The 21,826-nt window shown below is 41.7% G+C and overlaps 1 protein-coding gene across 1 annotated transcript; it reads right to left on the bottom strand.

Moving 5' to 3' along the window:
- Positions 1-10,527: 10,527 nt before the first annotated feature.
- On the bottom strand, positions 10,528-16,489 carry LOC129329262 (G-protein coupled receptor 54-like). The gene is made up of 5 exons (XM_054978745.1): positions 16,204-16,489; positions 13,524-13,648; positions 13,204-13,339; positions 12,641-12,879; positions 10,528-10,875 (listed from the first exon to the last, which is right to left on the bottom strand). Exons 1-5 carry the CDS (start codon positions 16,487-16,489, stop codon positions 10,528-10,530), a joined length of 1,134 nt encoding a protein of 377 aa, XP_054834720.1.
- Between the last annotated feature and the right edge of the window lie 5,337 nt (positions 16,490-21,826).

Genomic DNA, 21,826 nt, shown 5'->3' with positions numbered 1-21,826 from the left:
AACAAGATTTTCAGGATATGAGCTTTGTGAAGGGACCATTGTATGTGAAGGGACCATATATGATCTTGCTGTTCTATGACCAGTGGCACCAAATACAGGTTTAAAGCGTGGAAATCGGCAGCAGAAGGTTTTTCATTAATCCTCTGTTAAAGGAACAGGGCATTTTTTCCTCTACTTCCACAAGCCTGTCTAACTTGGCAGGCTTACACGTGTGCGTGTGCATGCATGTGCAGCAGCACCTCATATCTTGCCTTCCACCCACCATTGGCAAGTCAGAGGCAGGAATGGATAACCTAACCCCCTGCTTTTCAACCACGTCTAAAGAGTGCATACAGACTATTTGGTCCATGAGTTTTACTGACTTAAAAATTAAAACTAATGTACAGGAAATGGAAAGGAGTGAGAAGCTATTAAGGATGAGTATAAATAGCGTAAGTATGAAGTGAGAAGATGAGAATGGCAAAGTAAAAAACAATTCTGAAAGTGAATTTCCGCAAGAAAAAGAAGCAAATAATAAGAACATTAGGAATAAAATTAGAGAAATTGCGTCATTGCTCAATTGGCAAGGTGCACAGTTATTGGAAAAGTAAAGGGGGAAAGAGCACATCGTTCAGTTATGGCTTTGCTTCAATCTTCCTCAAATACAGGATGTGTGGCTAGATGATTCACAAAATGTCTAAAATAAAAAAAGACTAAGGATATACGTCAAGTGGTAAAGACCACCATCTCAAAGAATATTTGTTTGATTCCAATTAACTCAGGAGACCTAGTGGAAAGAACTTACTGAAGAAAATCTTTGAATCATTAACTGTGAAGGCTTTGGGAATTCATAAAGACAAAAAGTTCAGGGACAGCATAATGCCCACCTTTAAATGGAGGGAAAGTCTTATCAAGGAATGACACACCAGAAAAGACACACTTTATTAAATCAAACTGGGAAACAATTTATATTTTTAGAACACTTTGGGTTGGCAGGTAATAGCTGATGTGGACTGAAGGATGAATTCTGACCAAGCAGCTTTTCTTCTCCTCTGACAGGATAAGTAGTGGGTCAGAGGAATCTGGAGAGAGGAATAGAAGAAAATGCTTCTAGGACAATAAAAAGATGACGTCTTTGTTTTGGGCTCCTATTAACGGTGCTTAGTGAAATGATCTAGCTGAAGATTGCATTTGTTCTAGAAATAATTTTCATTGTGTTGTCTACCATTATTATTTATTTAAATACTTATGCCCCCACCCTTTCTTTTGTGATTCAAGGCAGCTACAATTCCAAATTTAAATACAAGTACAATAAAACCCCAAGTTACCCACTCTAACCCCCTGCCAATGCCTGTACCCTACATCTCATTAAAAGCCCTAGTGAATCAAATGGCTTTGCGGCCTTCCTAAAAACATCTGAAGATTGCATGTCCCTCAGCTCCTCAGGGAACCTGTAGGGTGGGAACTACTACAGAAAAACTGCACGCTCTGGTAGATGTCAGTCAGTCAGGTGGACTGGCTTAAGCAGAGAAACTGCCAGTAGATGACAACCTCAGAATCATAACATAGGGTGCACAGACATGCTGATGGGGAAAATTGGACATATCTTCATAACCAACACTTCTGGACAGATCAATGGTGCTTTGGAATCCATAAAATCAACAGTTCCAATCCAATGGACTGCCTACGTCACAGTGCAGTCCTAAGTAGACTTATACCCTTCTAAGCCCACTAAAGTCAGGGTGTTAACCCTGTTTAGAATTGCATGTGATTGTGTATACCTATTAGAAGTCTGCACATGTTTACACATGTGTCAGGAACAATTACTGTTCCATAACCAGCAAAATTATCCTACAGTCTTTTGTGAGGAGGCAGAATGGTGGCATTTTTCTTGGTCTTTCAGACCAAGAATCAGAAAAAAAAACGGGATCAGGAAAAAAACAGGACTTGTTGATGACAAACCTCAAGTATTATTCTGTGGAAACAAAAAACAGTTGCACGTATACCCCATGGCTGTTAACTAGTAACACAGAAAGGATTGCTGAGATTTGAATGAAAGAGTTTGAGTGGATCATCATGAAATAAATCTAGGCTGCACCACACATCTATGGATATTGCACAATTGTTGCACTAAAGCAATCATTTGCAATTGTCTTTTCCTGTGCAGACAAGACAATCCAATTGCAAATGATTACTACACTGCAGTGATAGTACAATGACCAATGATTTATGGCGAAAGTCCTGGTTCTTCATTCAGTTGCTGTTGCCAAATGTGCAAATACCATTTCAATTTATAAAAACACATACAGAAAATGAATGAGATTCCCACTAAGCAAGCTGAATATTAAGGAGAATAGAGAACTGAATAAGACCTGTGCTGAATATTTGTCCCACCCATTTTTGCAGGTATTTGGAGCCTTGTCTGGGCCAGAGGGTCAAACCACACAAGACAAAATACACTTGAATTACACTCGAATTACACTCAAATACACTCGAATTATAAAATACACTCGAATTACCATTGTAATTCGAGTGTTTTTTGTCTCGTTTGGTGAGACCCAGAGACATGAGCCTTTGGTGCAAGCTAAAGGTCAGGGGCCCACAAACTCTTGGCTTTAGCTCTTAGCTTGGAACACCAACCCGGATAATCTCTTGACTCATTATCTGCCTCAAGGGGATTCCAGGGATCTTGTTGGGTCACATGTCTTAATTTAAATCATATATTGATTTTGTGTACTTCATTTTGTAAGTGGCTTGGAAACTCCCACGTAGGAGAAAAGCTGGGTAAACATACTGAAATACATTTAAATAAGTACACTGCGGCCTAGTTAAAAAGACCGACTGAGCCAGTGTCAGCCTGTTCCACATTCTCGGCAGGCTTTGTCCAGATTCTTTTTTCTTGGCTCTTAATTCTTCCAGTCCCCTTGTTGAGGGATCTCTGCTTCCTCCTTTCCTTCTTCCTTTCTTCTCTATTCTTTCTTTACAGTTAGCCTTCTGACTATAGAGTGATATAAGGGATACCCCTTTTTGTGATATTGACCGGGTTTCAGCTAGAAAACAATGTCCAGTTTTGGAGGCAACATCTTGAGAGACATATTAGTAAGACTTACACTGATTAAGACTCTAAGGATATTCAAGAAATATAAGAAAGAAAATGTGACAGAGAAATCGAAATAAATGAGTTCAACCCAGACAATATAACAGTAGAACTTGATACTACATGTGACATTTTTATATTTAAAAGGCTACCAGAAAGAAGGTGGAGAACCTTACCACTGAGAATAGATTGGTTTAAATTTTAAATTGCAGGAAGAAAATTAAGATAATCTTATTGAAAAGACGTCGCAAGTGTAGAAAGCTTAGGAACAATAGCACAAAAAACCAAATGTATGTTGAAAAGCCTATTTCCCTGCATTTTCATAAAAGCACCACAATAAAAAGTGTGTTTCAAAAGCAGCAAGTAATCATAGCATTTTTGCTTGGTTTCACAGTGACTGTCTCCCTTCCAAATGGGTCAAATTACCATTGCAAACACTCTGGCAGAAATGTACATGGTAAGTGCAATGAAGACTGGATTTCGAGCATTTCACAGCTCATTGAGTGTCTTTTTGTATTCTTCTAATGATTCCTGGCACCCACATCAGATAAGGGATTTGCTGGCAGTGACCGAGTATTGCAGATGGTAGTTATCACATTATCTCGGTCTTTGAGCATGGCAAGAACACCAGTCGCTGGGGATGTATGAGTGTGTTTCATTCTCTTAGCAAGTTACTTTAGCAGAATGATAAAAAGGCAGGAAAACTGTGCTTTAGGGTTTAACTTTTCACCGTTACTCTGATAGTTAACTAAAAATTGTAAAAGGCACTAGGTGGGTCAGAGCATCACAAATAGCCACAATTAAAACTAATTGGTTAGTTTATCATCTCTGCTGTTGCTAAAAATGGAGGTTTCTTTGTCACTTCTGTTATAAACTAACATGGATATTCTATTGGCTGGGATCTGTTGCTTAAATCAAGGCAGGGTTTTTTGGGGTCATTTTAACAAGGCAGAAGTAATGTGTGTATCCTCAGAAGCAGATGTTTCTGATGTTTTTGCTACAACAGTGCAGACTGACATGGCAATGCATACTTTCTTGGACTGAAATCAAGAAACTTCTTGACGGGAGAGAGGCAGGGGAAAGAGAGAAACTGGGTTGCTTAACATGCATACAGGGAGGCACCTTGCCAGAATTTTTTTAATCCAGAGGGTGGCAACCCAAACTGACATAAAACTAACCTAGTATGGTTGTTGTGGATTTTCCGGGCTGTATAGCCGTGGTCTTGGCATTGTAGTTCCTGACAATGCCAAGACCACGGCTATACAGCCCGGAAAATCCACAACAACCATCGTTCTCCGGCCGTGAAAGCCTTCGACAATATATCTAACCTAGTATCATCAGCATAATGTTAGTAAATGACCTCTTTTATTTAACAAATGTCTGTATGTCAGGGGTTTGGGAAGACGTGAAATAACCATGGCTCTTGGGATATATGGCATGCCACCCATATGTACTTAGTTTGCTTTATTTTCTCTGTTATATTGTCATGAAATGAAATACTGTAACAGCAAAAACAGGCCAGCTAACACATATTTATCATACATGGTGAGCTGGATTCTTTTAGCAATTGCGGGGGAATCAGGCATTGGAGGGGAAGAAAGAGAGGAAGAAAGTCAACTGTATGCCTCTGGGCTCTGTGTTCTCACATCACTTACGGATTTGTAGTTTTAATTTCACTTTTGTGCTCCACCTTAGCCCTTCTTTATTTCTGCTCAGTTCCCCATCCCTTAAACTACTATTGGCTCTGCAGGGGAAAGCCACATAGGAGTCATACATCTATACACACATTGGCTTCTCCTATGCCAGGGTCCAATTAAAGTTGCAGAATGCTATGATGGCTATTAAGTTTAAAAGAAAATGGGTTCAGATTTTGAAGACAGGAGGAGAAACTGTGGGGTTGCAGTTGCGAGGAGGAAAGCGGCACAGGTTGCTCTCTGGACATCTGCTGCCTGCTTTGTCTATGCGCTTTCAATCTGATTGTATATTTGTGAATAACACTGGATTTATTTTTAATGGCATTATGAACAAGACTAACATTATTTCTTTTCTTTTCTTTTTTAGATAGTTACTAGTTGTAGACATAGTTTTTTTCTCAACTTCAGTAAGGCTTTTGATGAGGTTCCACATAATATCCTTGTCAACAAGTTGGTAAAATGTGGCTTGGATCCTATTACTGTTAGGTGGATCTGTAACTGGATGACAGATCACACCCAAAGAGTGCTTGTCAATAGTTCCTCAATCCTCATTCTTTTGGAGAAGAGTGACAAGTGGAGCGCCTCAGGGATCGGTCCTGGGACCTGTTCTGTTCAACATTTTTATAAATGATTTGGATGAAGGAATAGAGGGATTGCTTATTGAATTTGCAGACGATACTAAATTGGGAGGTGTAAAAGACAGAGTCAGGATACAGGGTGATCTTGAAAGGCTGGAAAACTAGGCTAAAACAAAATGAATTTCAACAGAGATAAACATAAAGTTCTGCATTTCGGTAGGAAAAATCAAATGCATAATTATAGGATGGAAGAGACTTGTCTTGGCAGTAGTATGTGCAAATAGGATCTAGGGGTCTTAGTAGAACATGAGTCAGCAGTGTCATGTGGTAGCTTAAAAGGCAAATATGATTTTGGGCTATATCAACAGAAGCATAGTGTCCAGATCTACTCTGCTCTGATTAGACCTCACCTAGAGTATTGTGTTCAGTTTTGGGCACCACAATTTCAGAAGAATAGAGACAAGCTGGAACGCGTCCAGAAAAGGGCAACAAAGTTGGTGAGGGGTCTGGAGACCAAGTCCTATGAGGAAAGGTTGAAGGAGCTCAATATGTTTATCCTGGAAAGGAGATGACTGAAAGGTGATATGATAACCATCTTCAAGTGCTTGAAGGGCTATCATATAGAGGATGGTGTGAAGTTGTTTTCCACTGCCCTAGAAGGTCAGACCAGAACCAACAGGTTGAAATTAAATCAAAAGAGTTTCCGGCTAAACATTAGGAAGAACTTCTTGACAGTTAGAGCAGTCCCTCAGTGGAACAGGCTTCCTCGAGACGTGGTGAGCTCTTCTTTGGAGGTTTTATACAGAGGCTAGATGGCCATCTGACAGCAATGCTGATTCTGCGAACCTAGGCAGATCATGAGAGGGAGGCAGGAAGGGTTAGATCAGTGCTTAGTTCTCATCTCCACTTCTTACATGCCCAAGGTAAGGCCGATTGCCACTTTGGGATCAGGAAGCAATTTTTCCCAGGCCAGTTTGGCTAGGAATCCTGATGGTGTATTGCCATCTTCTGGGCATGGAGTAAGGGTCACTGGATGCGTGGGTGGGGGGAGGTATTTGTGAATTTTCTGCATTATGCAGGGGGTTGGACTAGATGACCCTAGAGGTACCTTCCAACCCTGTGATTCTATGATACTAAGAACAACCCCAGGTGAATTGCAGGCTTCATGTCCATTGCCTTTAGTTACTATAAAATAATGGCACTTAACCTGAGGGTGGTCTTCAGTGAAGATGGTCACCTTTTCTACTCAGTTACTGTTACTGGCAGTCTTGAATACAGTCTTTCATTTGGCACTTAATGTTCTTGACCTAGTTTTTCTATAATACGCTCAGACAGCCATTGTTCCTGAACCTAGTCTACCTTTTGTTGCCTTAGAAACCATAAAAGTCAGCAGTTGTATTTGCTAATGGCAACTTACCTGACACCTGATTGGTATTGCAGACAGTTTGACTAAAGGCAATAAGAATTAGTCAAGGGTGCCATAAGACAGTTCAGTATGTATGTCTGAATGCATGTGTGTTGTTGGTGTTGATGGGGAAATTTCATTAGAGGGAGCTAAGATTCACTGCAAAGTTTAAAAACCTATTCCTGCCTCTATAGAGGACAAGTTGTTGAAGAGCATTTGTTGTGGTTCCTTTTTAAACACTATAACAACACAAGCAGGGACTCTGCAAGGCTAGCCGGGGTGATCATGGGGCTGCCCACTCACCAGATCTCACTCACCTCGTCAGCCGTTCTATGTCCATCACGGTATGCTGCTTCATACCGGGTTGTGGGGGAGGGGGTGGCTCCTTCCTCTCCTACGACCTGCATTGCCTCACTCACTAACCTATCTGCTTTACTGCCATCTCCATACAAACACAGTGGCAGCAGTTCCATCTCCTGCTCTTCCTCTTTCCCCAGCCATCTGCCTGCCTCCATTGCCAGCTCATGGAGGGGGCAGTGGTGGCTACTTCTTCCTCTCTCATCTCCTTGCATTGTGGGGGGTTGGCTCCTGCTCCTCCCCAGTTCACACACCTGCTCACATCATGTTCACATAGATTGAACAAAGAGGTTCAATTTTACAGACTCCCAGAGTAGGTGCCTCCGGGTAGCCACACCTCTCTCTAACACCCTAAAATGGTAGTCAAGTGGCAGTCTAGCAGGAGGGCTCCACCCTGCCACTGGCATTCATTTTGTTTTCCTACTCTTACAGTGACAATAAAAAATGGTTATCTTTCTGCTGAAAATGCTTCATTTCCCATCCTTCCTTGTTGCAGCCTGTTGTTCATTTCCTTTCACAATGTGAGGAAGACTTCTGTTGAAGACGATCCCCATGTCATCCTGCCCTGCAGGTCTGCCATTATGGGAACTCTTTTTGGGTGAAGGAACCAGAGTGGCTGTTTTTTCAACCAACCTAAATTACAGCAGAGCTAATGCTGCCTGTCCACTAACTCCCAAGTTTCAAGTGAATTGAACCAAGGGGCGCAAATCTACAGGTCCCTGAACAAGGTGCCCCTATCCATCTAAAAAGGGGCTCCACTCCCACAAAGGAGGGAAGGAACACTTCTGTCACTTTCTGTAGCTTCTCTCCAAAGGTGATTGGCTGGGAATGCTCTGTGCTCCTCCTTTGTAAGGATCTGACTGGAAGGGAGAAATATCATAGCCTGGGAAATCAGTAGAATTAAACAAAAATATGAGATTTTGCTGAATTGCTGGTTAGTGTTGTTATTATCCCCACAATATTGCAGGGAAGCTAGGGCTGAGAAGAGTGGCTTAACTAAGTCTACCTGCCAACCTCATGGCAGTAATGGGAGTCAAAGTACTAATTCAAGCCCAACCACCTAACCACTATGCTACATTAGCCCTTTCAATGTGATATGAGGGAAACAGTGATACAAAAGCTATAGTACTAGGAGAAGAGAGAGCCATCAACTCCATAAGGAAGCCAGCTACTCCATCAGGAAGCAAGGTCCCAATACAGTCTCTCCTGCTAGCAGCTGCAGACTAATGGGCCCATTGTTTTGTATGGCTGGTGCTGTTTCTCCCTTTCATGAAGCCTCTGTGTTGTATCTTGGGGGAAAGTGGTTGAGCAAAGACCACTTCACTTTTGGTTGATGATCAATGTGTCTCTAGCATTTATTTATCCTGTATGATACATAAAGAGCTCAACATTACTTTAAAAAAACATTAAAAAACATGAAAAAAAAGACGAAGAAAAAAAGGATGTATAAAAATTTAACCCTCCCTGTTAAGGCTGTCCGCCATCCTGTTTTAAATGTGTATGGATTTTATTGTATTTTAATATGTTGTTTTTATTGTATTTTGTATTTTAATATGTTGTTATCCACCCTGAGCCCGCTCGCGGGGAGGGCGGAATAGAAATTTGAAATAAATAAATAAATACCAAAACTAATATTAGGGCTCAACATTAATTTTAAAAAACATTAAAAACCAAAACTAATATTAGGACTCAAGAAGAATGCTATCTCATGTTAAGACAAGTTACCAACATTGCTGTGACAAATTCTTCCTTGTGACATCAACTCCTACTGGTTGCCAGTCAAAAGGTGAGAGCTAGTTTCACAGAGCAAGTGATTGGCATTTTCTTAGGCATTTTGGTGGACAGCGTTGCTAAATTTTGCTAGCTAGAGAGAAAGAGAGATGCATTTTGATTGAGATTGAGCAAGCAAGCAAACAAACAGCTTGAGATGGAGAGAGATCCTTCATTTTGGTTCTATCACTATCTAGGATACCTCAGGACAGTCTGAAGAGACTTCTTCCCTTCCCAGCATAAAAAAAATTGAGTTCTGAGATGGAAGAAAGGTGGATATAAATAAGTATTTTATTCAATTTTTTGATTAAAATACTTATTTATATCCACCTTTCTTCCATCACAGAACTCAAAGTAGATTATCAAAGATTATCAGACAGCCACTGTGGTGTAGTGGTTAGAGTACGGGACTAGGATTTAGGAGACCCAGGTTCAATTCCCTGCTCTGTTATGGAAGCTTATTGGGTGACCTTGGGCCAGTCACAGAGTCTCCGCTTAACTTACCTCACAGGTTTGTTGGGAGGATAAAATAGAGAAGAGGAGAATGATATAAGCCATTTTGGTTCCCTATTGCAAGAACGGCAGGGTATAAATGACAAAAAAATAAAATTCAAAAGGCAGATTACATGAGGTTCCCAAGAGATCTCCTAATTTAGACACAGACCACACCCAGACATATCTATCTATTTCATTTTTATCTCACACTTCCTCCTAGAAGTTAAGGGTGGTACATATGGTTATTCTTTCCTCCATTTTAGCTTCACAACAACCGTCTGAGGTAAGTTACACTCAGGGAGCGTGACTGGCTCAGAGATATCCAGTGAGTTTTCTGGCAGAGGAGATTTGCACATTCCTAGTCTAGTACTCTGGCACTGCAACTGTAAGTCACTTGATTGAGAAGGGTGTAACTCTGTGTAAGACGGCACTCTAACTCTTACACCATACTGGCTCTCTAGCTAACTCTGCTTAGCTTTTCCAAGGTAGTTGTATCCTGTTATATTCTGAGTTGATTCAGAGGTTTTCACACTTTAATTAACACTCTCCTTGAATACATAATTTTTTCTCTTACCCTTTTTAAGCACCGTGCCATGTTCGCATACATAGTAGCTAAGAGAAGATCACTTAAGCATGGTTGATAGAGATTTTGGGGTAGGCAGCGCTATGTGGACCAGATGAGTGAAGTCTGGAGCAGTACTGGGGAGGCGGGGGGCGGGGGGGGGGAATGAGGGCATCACCTGCCACTAATTCTTTTTAACCAGAATTTTTTCTCCTCTCAAAAGCAGCTCTTTATTCCTTATGTTAAAATCTTACAAATTTAAAAGCCCTCAAAATTCCCAGATGGAGTGAATTAAAGTTCCAGGTGGAGCACACAACTCAGTGACCCCACCCTGCCCACTGCCCTGTTCTTGAGGTTTAGCAGTTTAGCTTAGGCTTCTGAAAAATTGAAAATTAAAATCCACAGTCACTAACATGTCATTATGTACACTGAATGAATTTAATTTTGAACGAGGATCCTTAATCTTTCAGTCATTGTATGTTGTATAGGAATAACCACCATAAGCAGGCATCCAGTTTCATCATCTTAGTCTCCATGACCTTTGGCAATCACACAAAGCAGAGTTCTCAATCATGCAGGTGAAGGCAAAGTTAAGTGACAAATTTTAGCTCCGCGTTATGGGAGCCTGAGTGCGTGCCATTGTCCTGTACACGCTGACGGAAGAGGAAGGGGAATGCCTTCTTGAAGGATTTGCGGAAACTGTCTCCCATGAATGCATAGACAATGGGGTTGAGAGAAGAGTTGGCATATGACATGCAATTGGCCCATGTCTTGATCTTGTAGGTCTCATAGTTGGCCTGGAAGTGATGATAGAAGCCCTGAAAGAGCAAGTAGAACTGGATGGGACCCCAGCAAATGGTGAACAGCAGCACAATCACTACAACCATCTTGGAAATCTTGGCCCTCATGGCGGCTGAACGCTCTGACAGATGTTGCACCTGCTGAGATTGAAGAGAAGAGGATACATGGCCTACCCAGAGTTAAGAAGGGTATGTCTTATCCTGCACTCCTTCTGAAGAGCTCAGGTGGTGTGCATATGTCCTTACTCCTCCATTTTTTCCCTTACAACAACCCTGTGAGGTAGGTCGGGCTGGTAGCACAATTCATCTCCAGTTTGGGTAAGGAAGAGAATCTAGTCAGGTAGAGCAGAAGTCTGGGTTTAAGGAAGAAGGCAATTGCAATTGCTATGTTACTGCTGAATTGGAATTCATATGTAAATTTGACTCATTCAGACTTGGATTGAATAGAGACTATGAAGGCAGTTACTAAAAGTAACTGCCTTCAGGCATTCTATTCAGATTCTGCCATGGAGGGGAGGGGTCATACCCAGTCTGGATTGTGCATTCCACCTCTTTCATGAACTTATTTACATTTACATGACCCTTGTTCCCTGCACCCTCTCCCCACTCCCATCACCACCTTTATATCTCTGGCCAGCTTCTTCATACCCTCCATGCATCTGACGAAGAGATCTGTGGCTCTCAAAAGCTTATGCTACAATAAAGTTAGTGTTAAAGGTGCTACTGGACTCTTTGCTATTTTGCTACTGCAGACTGACATGGCTAACTCCTCTGGATCTACATTAGCACAAAATCTCAGTATCCAGTGTCAAATTCTCATATTTTGGGTGAGAGCAGAGAAGTTCTCTCTATCCACTTTCCCACATCATTAATAATGTTATAAACCTCTGTCATCTCTCCCCCTGCATAGTCATCTTTTTTTAAGACTGAAGAGTTCTAACTTCTTTAGCCTTTCCTCACAGGGAAGGTGCTCCCATACCTTGATCCTTTTCATTGCCCTTCCTGAATACACACATTTCTGCTCATCCAGTCCTGACAGAACTTCTTTTCACTAGAAGCACACCATATCTGGGCTGCTGAAGCAGAGGCTCAATCGTGAATGGAACAGGGTCAACCTTCCATAACTGTCCTCCACTTTTTTATTTATTGAGAAAATGCAGGACTGGAACACAGTGGAACGGCGTTCCAGAACCTCTTGAAAATGAACACATGGCTGGTGGCCCCGCCCCCTGATCTCCAGAAAGAGGGGAGTTTAGATTGCCAATCTAAACTCCCCTCTCTCTGGAGATCAGGGGGCGGGGCCACCAGCCATGTGATCATTTTTACCAAGGGCGATTCCCCCTTGTTCCAGCTGACCCAAAGTGATGTCATTGGCCCTGGGAATGTGCACACACTTTGCGTGCGCACATGTGGTACCGAGGCACCACCTCCCACCAAGAGTTGCCCCCTGTGCTGGCAACCCACTGAGTTCCACCACCTCTTTTCCCAGAAAAAAAGCCCTGAGAAAATGTATATGTCACCTCTCCAGAGACTTGCTGAGGGCAACTCATAACTAAATCAACAAAACCAAACAAACCATTAATAGCAAGCTAAGGCATAAAAACAATATAAAACAAACAATGAGCAGCCTGAAATGATATTCATTAAACAGTACTTAGGCTAGAAGCAGATCATTAAAGTTATCAGTTAAAAGCTTGGATAAAATTTTTGCCTGGTACCCAAAGGAGAGAAAGGTAGGTTCCCTGCAAGTCTCAAGAAGGAAGGCACTGTAAAGGCAAGGCACCACCACTGAAAAAGTCCTGTCTGTACTCACCACCTGCCTGACCTTCAGAAAGCAGGGCTTGAGAAGAGGATCTTCTTAACTGCTGGACTGGGCAGTATGGAAGGATGCACTCCCACCTACCTGATAGTCATGGTCAATGGGCTCTACCACAGGATTCCCAATGCGCTTGAGCATGATGGAATAGCAGAGGCATATGGTGAACAGAGGCAATAGATATACAGCCAGGAAAGTATACAGAATAAAACTGCGCTCCTGGCTCTTGCTGGTGAAGGCTTCAATACAGTAGGTGCGCAGGCCATACCAGTAGCCAACCTCAGTGCGATGGTATATAGCCATAGGCAGTGAGAGAATGAAGGAACCTGGAGGTCAAAGACAGAGAATTCAAAGCCCTCAAGGACAAAGCACCATTGTGTCACCTGCAGAGGTCAAAACCAAAGCTGAACTTGGGGGCAAAGTGAAGAACTGTCTTCATTCCGATATTGTGTGATATTACTGTTAAGACCAGGAATTAGTAGCGACACATTGTGGAGAACTTATTACAGGATTCTCTATGGGTTTACGGGGCGAATCCTGGAAAGCAAGATGGACAGGTTAGGGTTTAGGTCCAACTCTGGCTCCTTCACATGAAACTCCTGTCTCAGCCCTCTAGCTATGTATGCATAGCTCTTGCGGGGCACACTCACCAATCCAGATCGCAAAACTGACAGCCATGGCTACATGAGGGGTTCGGTAACGTAAGGACTGCAGTGGATACAGCGTAGCATAGCAACGGTCCACACTCATTGCCATCAAAGTGATGCAGGTGGCCTGTACTGTCACCTGGTGAGAAAACAAGGGCAATAGTGAAGGGCTGGAAATCAAGTTAGCTATGTATACCTTTGAAGTCAGCCCCTCCTTCCATAAGACATAAGTACATTTGCATAAGGCATACCCACAGCTACTTATATAATCACATCTCTGTACACTGAAATATCACACAGATTCTTCCGCCACTTAAGCTCACCTGCTGCAAATAGTTGACAAATTTGCACATGAAGTCCCCAAAAACCCAGCTGGGCAAGGGATAGAGTGTGGCAGTGAAGGGGACACAGCAGACTAAGAATATGATGTCAGTGGTAGCCAGGTTTGCTGCAAGAGACATAGAGATTATATCAGTATAAGACTAACGCTGGCTGTCTGCCATACTCCTCACTCAGCTTAAAGCTGGAGTCCTATTGCATCATCTAGTATTCCAACCAACATAGACCTTGGAGTGGCAATAGGATGGATCCAACCCATCCTCCAAGTAGCCTTAAGGCTACTTAAGAGCCTTAAGTTGGAGGAAGGCTCTGAGTCCTGAGCCTGGAAGAAGCCTTTCAACTTTGCTCAGTGGAGTAAGGAGGACAGGGGTAGGATCTTCCCCAATATGTCCTGAATACAACAGAATAACGATGTGGTTAAAATCAGTATGGGAGGGAAGTTGGCATGGCATAGCCTGATATTGTCAGATATTGGAAGCTAAGCAGGGTTGGTACTTGGATGGGAGACCACCAAAGAAGACTCTGCAGAGGAAAGCAATGGCAAACCATTTCTGCTTCTTACTTGCCCTGAAAGTCCCTTGCTGGAGCCTCCATAAATTGGTTGTGAGTGACTTGATGGAAAATATGTAAGTAAAACCAGCACTCTTGTTGCATTACAATTCAGTTTAGTTTCATTCCTATCCCGGTAATAATCTTCGTATATTTCACAAACATATGTGCTTCCTTTTCTCTGCATTATGCACTCAAGGACTTAAAAGTTTCTTATAAAATAACACTGTTTGTGCAATTGCACCTAGGCTCCCATGCACATCCCAGTACATTTCATGCAATGTACAAAAAACTGAACCCTGCAATGGGACTGCAAAGCAGCCAGATTCAGCTTTCGGCAAAACAAATTCAGAGATTGATTAAGCAAGAGAAAATGCTCAGAGGTGTGACCAGAATAATGTACATTTGGCCTTATCTTTCAGAAAGAAAAGATCCCTCCATCTGTATGCTATACTTAGCACAAAAGTTGGCTATGCACATTTTGGTTGCTCAAGGAAATGGAAAATGGGTGACCATGTAAAGCCTTCCCCTTTGGGACTCTCCACTGGACAACAACATGATGGCCCCTCAGGGAAGCAACTCTGTAGTTCAGTCCAGCTCCAGCCAATGAATTGGAGATGCTTTCCAAGAACTTTTCCCCTTGACGGAGACAAAGGCAGTGCTGAAGCTCAGAGGTGGTGCCATTCAAGCAAGGCTGGATAGAATTTCTTAACACATTTCAATGAATGGGGCTCATTTCGTACACAGGCAAGGAAGAAAAGGGAGAGAATCCTCTCACTACCAAAGAGATAGTATGCATGTAGATATTCTCATTTTGTACCATTAGTGCTAAAGTAATATCTACTTCTGGAACACAGCCTCTATCTTTAACTGTTTGATGTGTACAATATTTGCTCTTTTGAAAAAAAAAGGCACAAAATCTATCACTGCTAATACTTTATGAGTACTGAGATTATGAACATGGTAATAATGCAGTTAAATCTTTTATGATTAAAAACTCTAGGAAGACAGACAGGATATAAATATAATAAAATTGCAAATATTTATTTAGTTATTTCTATCCTGCACTTCTGCCAAGAAGGTCAGAACAGCATTGTTCTTTCTTCCTCCATTATACTCTCACAACAATCCTGTGAGGTAGGATAGGTTGAAAGTGTGTTATTGGCCCAAGGTCAAGCTTCTGTGGCAGAGCAGGGATTTGAAACTGGGTCTCCCAGATTCTAGTCTGATACTCTGACCAATGTATACTATGTGAAATACATTCAATAATATTTGTGGTATCTTCTAGTTGGCAGAAAAAAATTACATTTCTTTGAAGTTAAAACAAACTTGCCTGTTTTTATCTGACAGGTAACTGAGAACATGCAGGAAACTAAAATTCTCTCCTTGCTGTAGCAAATTAGCATGAAAGGATATAAACCCAGGGACTGAGCTAGCAGGAAGTTATGGGCTTCTGTTATTCATCCATACCTGTATAACAAAGCAATTATAGAACAGGTATGTTTTAATCAGGTGTCTGTAAGATCAACAAATGCAATCAAGGCAAATCTTAAGAGATAAGCGGCCAGCTCCAATATTAGAAAACACTGTCTACTGAACGGCATATCATAGCATGAATCCTTTAAGAATGAAATAAACTTGAAGAAACAGGTATTATGCTTAATTCACTATCATATTAGTTTTCAATCACCTTTTGTTCCATCAGGGTTGTATATTACAAATGACTGTCAGTGACAATGAAAAGGGTTATAAATGCCAGGGATAGAAATACTTTGCTATAAAATTCTAAGCCAAGTTACGCCTTTCTAAGCACATTGACTTAGATAGATACAACTCTATTTAGGATTACACTGTATGATTAAAAACCCTGACTGGGAACAAAGGGCACAATCTGACATATTTAGTAAGAGTCAAAGATGGAAATCAATGATGGGGGCTGCAGATCAGGACAAAATAGCTGGGCTGGAAGACATCTGGTTCTCTTTTCACCCGTTTAATGGGTGCTGTAGTTTAGAGTTTGGGGACCAGAAGTGCCAATGGTCAGAAAGGTAAGAAGCTACAGAGCAACCCTAAAAATAAGGATAGGAGGCAGGTAAAGGTGGATGGTTCACTCACCAATGTAGAAGTTGGTAGCCGTGCGCATCTGGCGGTGCTTGCTGATGACATAGATGACCAATGAGTTCCCAACCAGACCAAGCAGCATGATGAGGGCATAGAAGAGGGGCACGAGCCATGCATCAGTCAGAAAGGGGGGAGAGGTATCCTCTCCACTGTTGTTAAAGATCCACAAGTGCATCCCACCCTCGAGGATACCTGTGCTTGGCTTGGCACTGCCTGGCCAGGGTGTAGGATCTGCCGTCCAGCTGGGCCAGGCCTCTGAATGCAAAGGCTCAGCATCCATTCTGAATGGAGTACCAAGGCATCTCCTGTCAACAGCCAGAAATGTGCCACCTGTCCCTCTGAAAAGCCTGGCTGGAAAGTCTCTGTCTTAGAAACACAAAATTGGTAGGAAGGTGCTGTAGCTACTTATGCCCAAGGGGTGTGCAATCTCTTCTATAGTCCTGGTAGAAATTGAGCTGACTGGCAAATTTGGGGCAATCCCCCATAGACTTTAGGACTTAAGACAAACTTGGACTGACAGAAAGGACAATTAAACTGCTTCCTCCACTATCTGCTCCCTCTGTCCTTAGTAGCAAATGATGCTGCTGTGGGAGCAGAGATGGGGTTGGTAGACCAGCCGGACAGTACCTTTTGTGCCAGTGATGATCCCATATCCATTGTGATCTTTTGTCTTCCAAGGCTTTTGGAATCTTCCCCTTGCGCCAGAACAAAGTCCTCCTTATTGACTCCACAACATGCTGAGAACTCTTCCCTTTCTTTCCAGGCTGACCTTTCTGCCATGAAGAGGGAGGGGCTACTGTGCCAGCTCCTTCTTTTCCTCCAGACTTCTTTAGTGCATCTCAGGACTCACCATGACTGACGCTGGGCTCTGAACACTGAAGAGACACTAGGCAAGCAGAGCAAGCCGAACTTAATGATGAGAGGTGGAAGAGGCAGCTCTGATTGGCTCTCACGGATGCTGTTTGTAACTGTGTGAGGGAGAGGACCAAGGAAGCAGCAAATGTACATTAGACGGCCCATCCGAACGGTGTATGTTTTCATTCCAGCACCATCTCCCTTGTATACAGGCTCACAAACAACACTCTTGATATAGAGAGAAGAACCAGGGAGATTACAGACCAGATTCCTGGGTTCCCTCTGAAGCTCAGCTGGGGGAGTGGTACATATTTGTTAAAGCATGTGGCTTGCTACCAGAATTATTCTTTACTATTGTTTTCCTTAATGGTATTGGCTGGCTCCTGTTCTCTCTCTTCCATGTAACTGTCCTGAGACAGAAATCGCAAGCCTTTCTCTTTCATCAGAGCTGATTCACCACAACGGCAGCTCCTTGTCTGATTTTCTTGTCCTACAGAATATTTAACTCTTTGACAGTTATATGAGAAACCAAGTTGCTGAATTACTGGTTTTTCTTTTCCAACATTTACCATTTTGAAAACTTTCTATTAGGATCAAATACACTACTGTGAAAAATAAAAACTGAGGGAAACCTTTTTTAAAAAAAAGACAAAAAGCTGAGGGAAACATATTTTTAGGAAGGGGAAAATCCTTGCTAGAATTTTTTTCTTTAAAAATTCTGACAGCAAAACACAGTGAAGATTGATATTTACACTGACATTTTAAGACTGACATTTTAAAGATTTTTAAGATCATTATTTTCTGACATTTCCTGGTAAATCTGAGGAGGCTCCTTGATTAATGAACGAACTGCATCCTCCTTTTCATTCTTCACCATGATAGGGCAACATTTACATGACTGGCATGTACGTGTCTACTCCAACCCCTGTGGGAGGGGGAATAATTTCTGATACTTATAAGTAGAGCTCAAAGCTAACTAACTAACTGCCCTCAGTAAATGACCAAATTTTATTATTTTATCATTTACCAATAAAGAACAATATTTATCATGGCTTGCTTATAAATGTCAAAAATAGATTGTGACTCAATCAATTTGATGTAACTTTTAAATATATCAGCATGTCTTCAATAAATGTAACCCCCCCCTAAATTTCTGTCATTTACCAATCAATATCTATATTAACCATAGCAGACCAGAACTGTTAAGATATGAGTTGCCTATATTTCTTATAATTTAGTTTCACATTAAAGGAGCTCTCTCTTATCTTGAATGATATTTTATTCCGAATCTTGACTGTGATTTCTTCTTACTCCCTGCCAGCGCCACCACCACAACTGCCTGCCACTAATAACTTTCTCATTCTGCTTTTATGAACTGTTCTGATATGATGATAAGTCTTTTCTTCCTTTTGTAGCAGCTTTCATATTGGCTACTGCAGGTATCTGCTTAGGGCTGAAAGGAGTACTCTAGAGAGCGGGTTGGAAATGTACTTTCAGAATTATAATGATTCCCCTCTCCTGTCAACCAATACTACAGTTAAACAAAAACAGTGTTTCTGATCGGTCCTGTAGCACCAGGCTGACAAGCCTGCTTCCCCCTCAGTGCCTTTTCAAATAACAAAACACCAACGGCATGTGTGTGTATGTCAAGCCATTTCAGCAGTTGTAATGAGAGGGGAGAATAAGAATGCCTCAGCCTACTGTGCTGTGTGGACCTGATCAGGATGTGGCCCTCACACTTTAAGTCGCTTTAAATTGGAAGACTCAGGGACACCATCAATTTGGCCTTAATGCCAACTCTAACCATCAGCTGTACCTCGTAGTATCACATGAGCACTATACATCAGGTTATCCCATTTAAATCATAATAGCAGCTCTCTGCCGGAAGTTAAAGAGATGGATATTGGCCCAAAACAATACACTGAGATCATGACTGAGCAAGGATTTGAATTACAATCTCTCTGATCTTGTCTAACACTACTGTTTCCTGTTTTTTTTTAATTTGTCTGAAATATACATTTTATCTCACCCTTCCTCCAAGATGCACCAGGTGCTATGAGTCTCCTTTCACTATTTTCATTCTCATAACAACTCTGTGAGGTAGATTATGCTGAGAAATAACTGACCAAGAACACCTAGGGAGCTTTTTGGCTAACTGGGGGTTTGAATCTGGGTCTCCTTGATACTCTAACCACTACACCACACTGATACCTAGGGAAGATCTTTTTCTGGATTAAAATTGGAGATATACTCCAGTTTGTGATGGATAGATGCCAATTTAGTGACCTTTGATTTTGGTTCTTCTGATACTTCTATCCTTGTGAACAACAGAGTGGCTTGCATGTTATTTTATTTTCCTTTCTGGATGTCACTAAGAAGCGTTCTTTGTTTTAATTACATATTCTTTGTGGAGAATCGAGGCTAGAAGAGTCTGGTTGTTATGGAATAACACTGAAAAAAACTGAGACAATGTTTTGTAGACATACATATGTACATTCCTTCAAGTAAATATTTTGAAAATGTCTGTCTTGAATCCAGTTTTTTTTTATGTCAGAACAAGCATTCTATCAGGAATGGTTCCTCTCTTTGCTAGAACAGATTAAGCAGGAATAGTCCAGATAACTGACTTTTCCTTTTAAAAGAGGTCTCTTTTGGCAACTGTGCCTCCTTGGAAGGCATATTTATGATCCCGAATTCAAATAGATATAGGCATTGTTTGGATCAACAATGGGCAGAGATTCTCCAAGCCACAGTGGGGATAGTCAGCTAACATTGTTTCTGGACACACCAACCTCCCTTTTGCCCCTGCTTTCTGGACAATTGTGACGCTTCTGGGATTTCAGTCTAGCTGTCAGCTGTGGCATGGGCATTATCAAGGAATCCCAGTATGTCTCAACTCCTTCCCTCGGTACAATTTCACTGTCGATGCCCCAACAGAGAGAGGAAGAATCAGTGCTACACAGAACTCCCTGATCCTGGAAATGGCTTGCATATGCATTCACTATAGTGGCTTAATTTTTTTAAACACGACTTCAGCCCCTCTCACTATGCATTCATTGGCTTTGGCACACAGTTTGGGAATTACTGCTCTGTCTACTGCATCATATTAGACTAACACAGTGAAGAAAAAGGGATGTCTTTATCAAGACTCATAGAGACTGACGGGGCCATTCCCTGTTATATGAATAACAAATGACTTCATCATAGATAATTTATTTGTGCCAGGACAGCAGAAGACAAGCTCCCTATTCGTCAAAGATCATACCCAATAGACTTGGCAAATTCACATTTTAACTAGGCTGCTCCCCATGCAAAGCAGCCATTTGTGCTGAATGAACACAACAGCACCGCACCAGCCCAGACCACAGATTTCAGGTGTGTTCACTAAGCATGTGTAGCTGCTTGGCACAGATAGCAAGCTAGTTTAAAGAAAACATTATGCAAATGTGAAGTACCACAGGTGAGGTCTTTTGCCTTGCCAGCATCACACTGAAATCACCCCATAGCTCAGTAATGTGATGATTTTTCCCCAGTATCTTCAGTTTTATTAATAGGAATTTTATTAATAGAAAATTACATAGTACTTATCCCCAGGAGGAAGCATCTCTTGTCTCTTTAATGCTTCTGGAGGGGTTTGCATGGTTGGACTGGCTGATATAAAAATATCAAAGTGTTTTTTAATTTGCATTATATCACAAAATCAATTTTGCAGAGGGATGAATGCCTCTCTCCTTTGAGGTCTTGTCAATATCATCTCCTTCACTGGTGAATAAGCACCATAGTCTTTTTATTCTTTTTCCTCTCTATGATCTGTTTGAAAGAACTTTTCATAAGCCTCTTATTACAAATATCACAGTGACACACAGCAGAGAAGCACCATAGACACTGCAGTGCACAAAGGTAGAGAAATAGACATATTTATAATAAAGAATAGGGGTAGATAAAAGGATGCCTAAAGTGCAGAGATGGGAAAGGGAGAAGGGAATGAAATGGAAGGGAAGAAAACCGCATTATACTTTCCTATCTTTAGTTTCTTCCTTTCTCTCTTTCCAGAGATTTATTATGATGATGGGCTTTTTCTTGCTCCTTTTCTTTCTCATACTAATTTAGTGCCACGATGTATAAATAAGTACCAGTTGATGATGGTGTCACAACTGTTGCTCAACAACCCATAAACATGTATGGCCAGAATTAGAATAGTCTCTTCTACCTTTTGCTTTCAAATGTTAGGCCCAATTTAAAGAGTCCAAGTATGACCCAACTCTGTACTAGGGTTGTGAATAACAGAACAAATGAGCCAAATATACACACATGAATCACTGGTTCAGTCCTTTAAAGCAGCTTCTGGAACAGCAGAACAAAATAAGGAAACAAGACTGCAATGATTCCCTACACCAAAAAGTTTGTGTGTTTCGTTTCGGTTCCTACAGCAGCAGCACAGGCAGGCCAGGCAGGCAGTGTGGGTAGCAGCCCACAGCATCTTGTTTTCCTTATGGCAAGTCTGCACACAGCCATCCCAAGAGGAGGGACTGAGCCACCCTTAGCGTTAATCCTGTTGGCAGAAATGGGGATGTGTGTGGTGCACATGACTCATCATGAGTGCATTTGTCCCAGGCAGTTTCCCTGCCAATCGGGTCATTGAAGGAGATGAGCACTGACACACACACCCCACCTGTATGCCCATAGGCTTTGGAAACATCCATTCAATTTAACTCCATTGGAGGGGGGACACTCCTTATCATAGGAATGCAACTACAAAGCA

Source organism: Eublepharis macularius, chromosome 4 (genome assembly GCF_028583425.1).
Source record: "Eublepharis macularius isolate TG4126 chromosome 4, MPM_Emac_v1.0, whole genome shotgun sequence".
In the NCBI taxonomy this organism is placed as follows: Eukaryota; Metazoa; Chordata; class Lepidosauria; order Squamata; family Eublepharidae; genus Eublepharis; species Eublepharis macularius.
The sequence above is the reverse complement of the archived record's forward strand: the minus strand, read 5'-3'. Positions and strand labels throughout refer to the sequence as shown.

Coding starts and splice junctions, on each gene's coding strand:
- LOC129329262 (XM_054978745.1), bottom strand. CDS start 16,489: ATGGATGCTGAGCCTTTGCATTCAGAGGCCTGGCCCAGCTGGACGGCA. Junction 12,880..13,203: donor CAGTTTTGCGATCTGGATTG/GTGAGTGTGCCC, acceptor TTTGACCTCCAG/GTTCCTTCATTCTCTCACTG. Junction 10,876..12,640: donor CCATTGACCATGACTATCAG/GTAGGTGGGAGT, acceptor CAATCTCAGCAG/GTGCAACATCTGTCAGAGCG.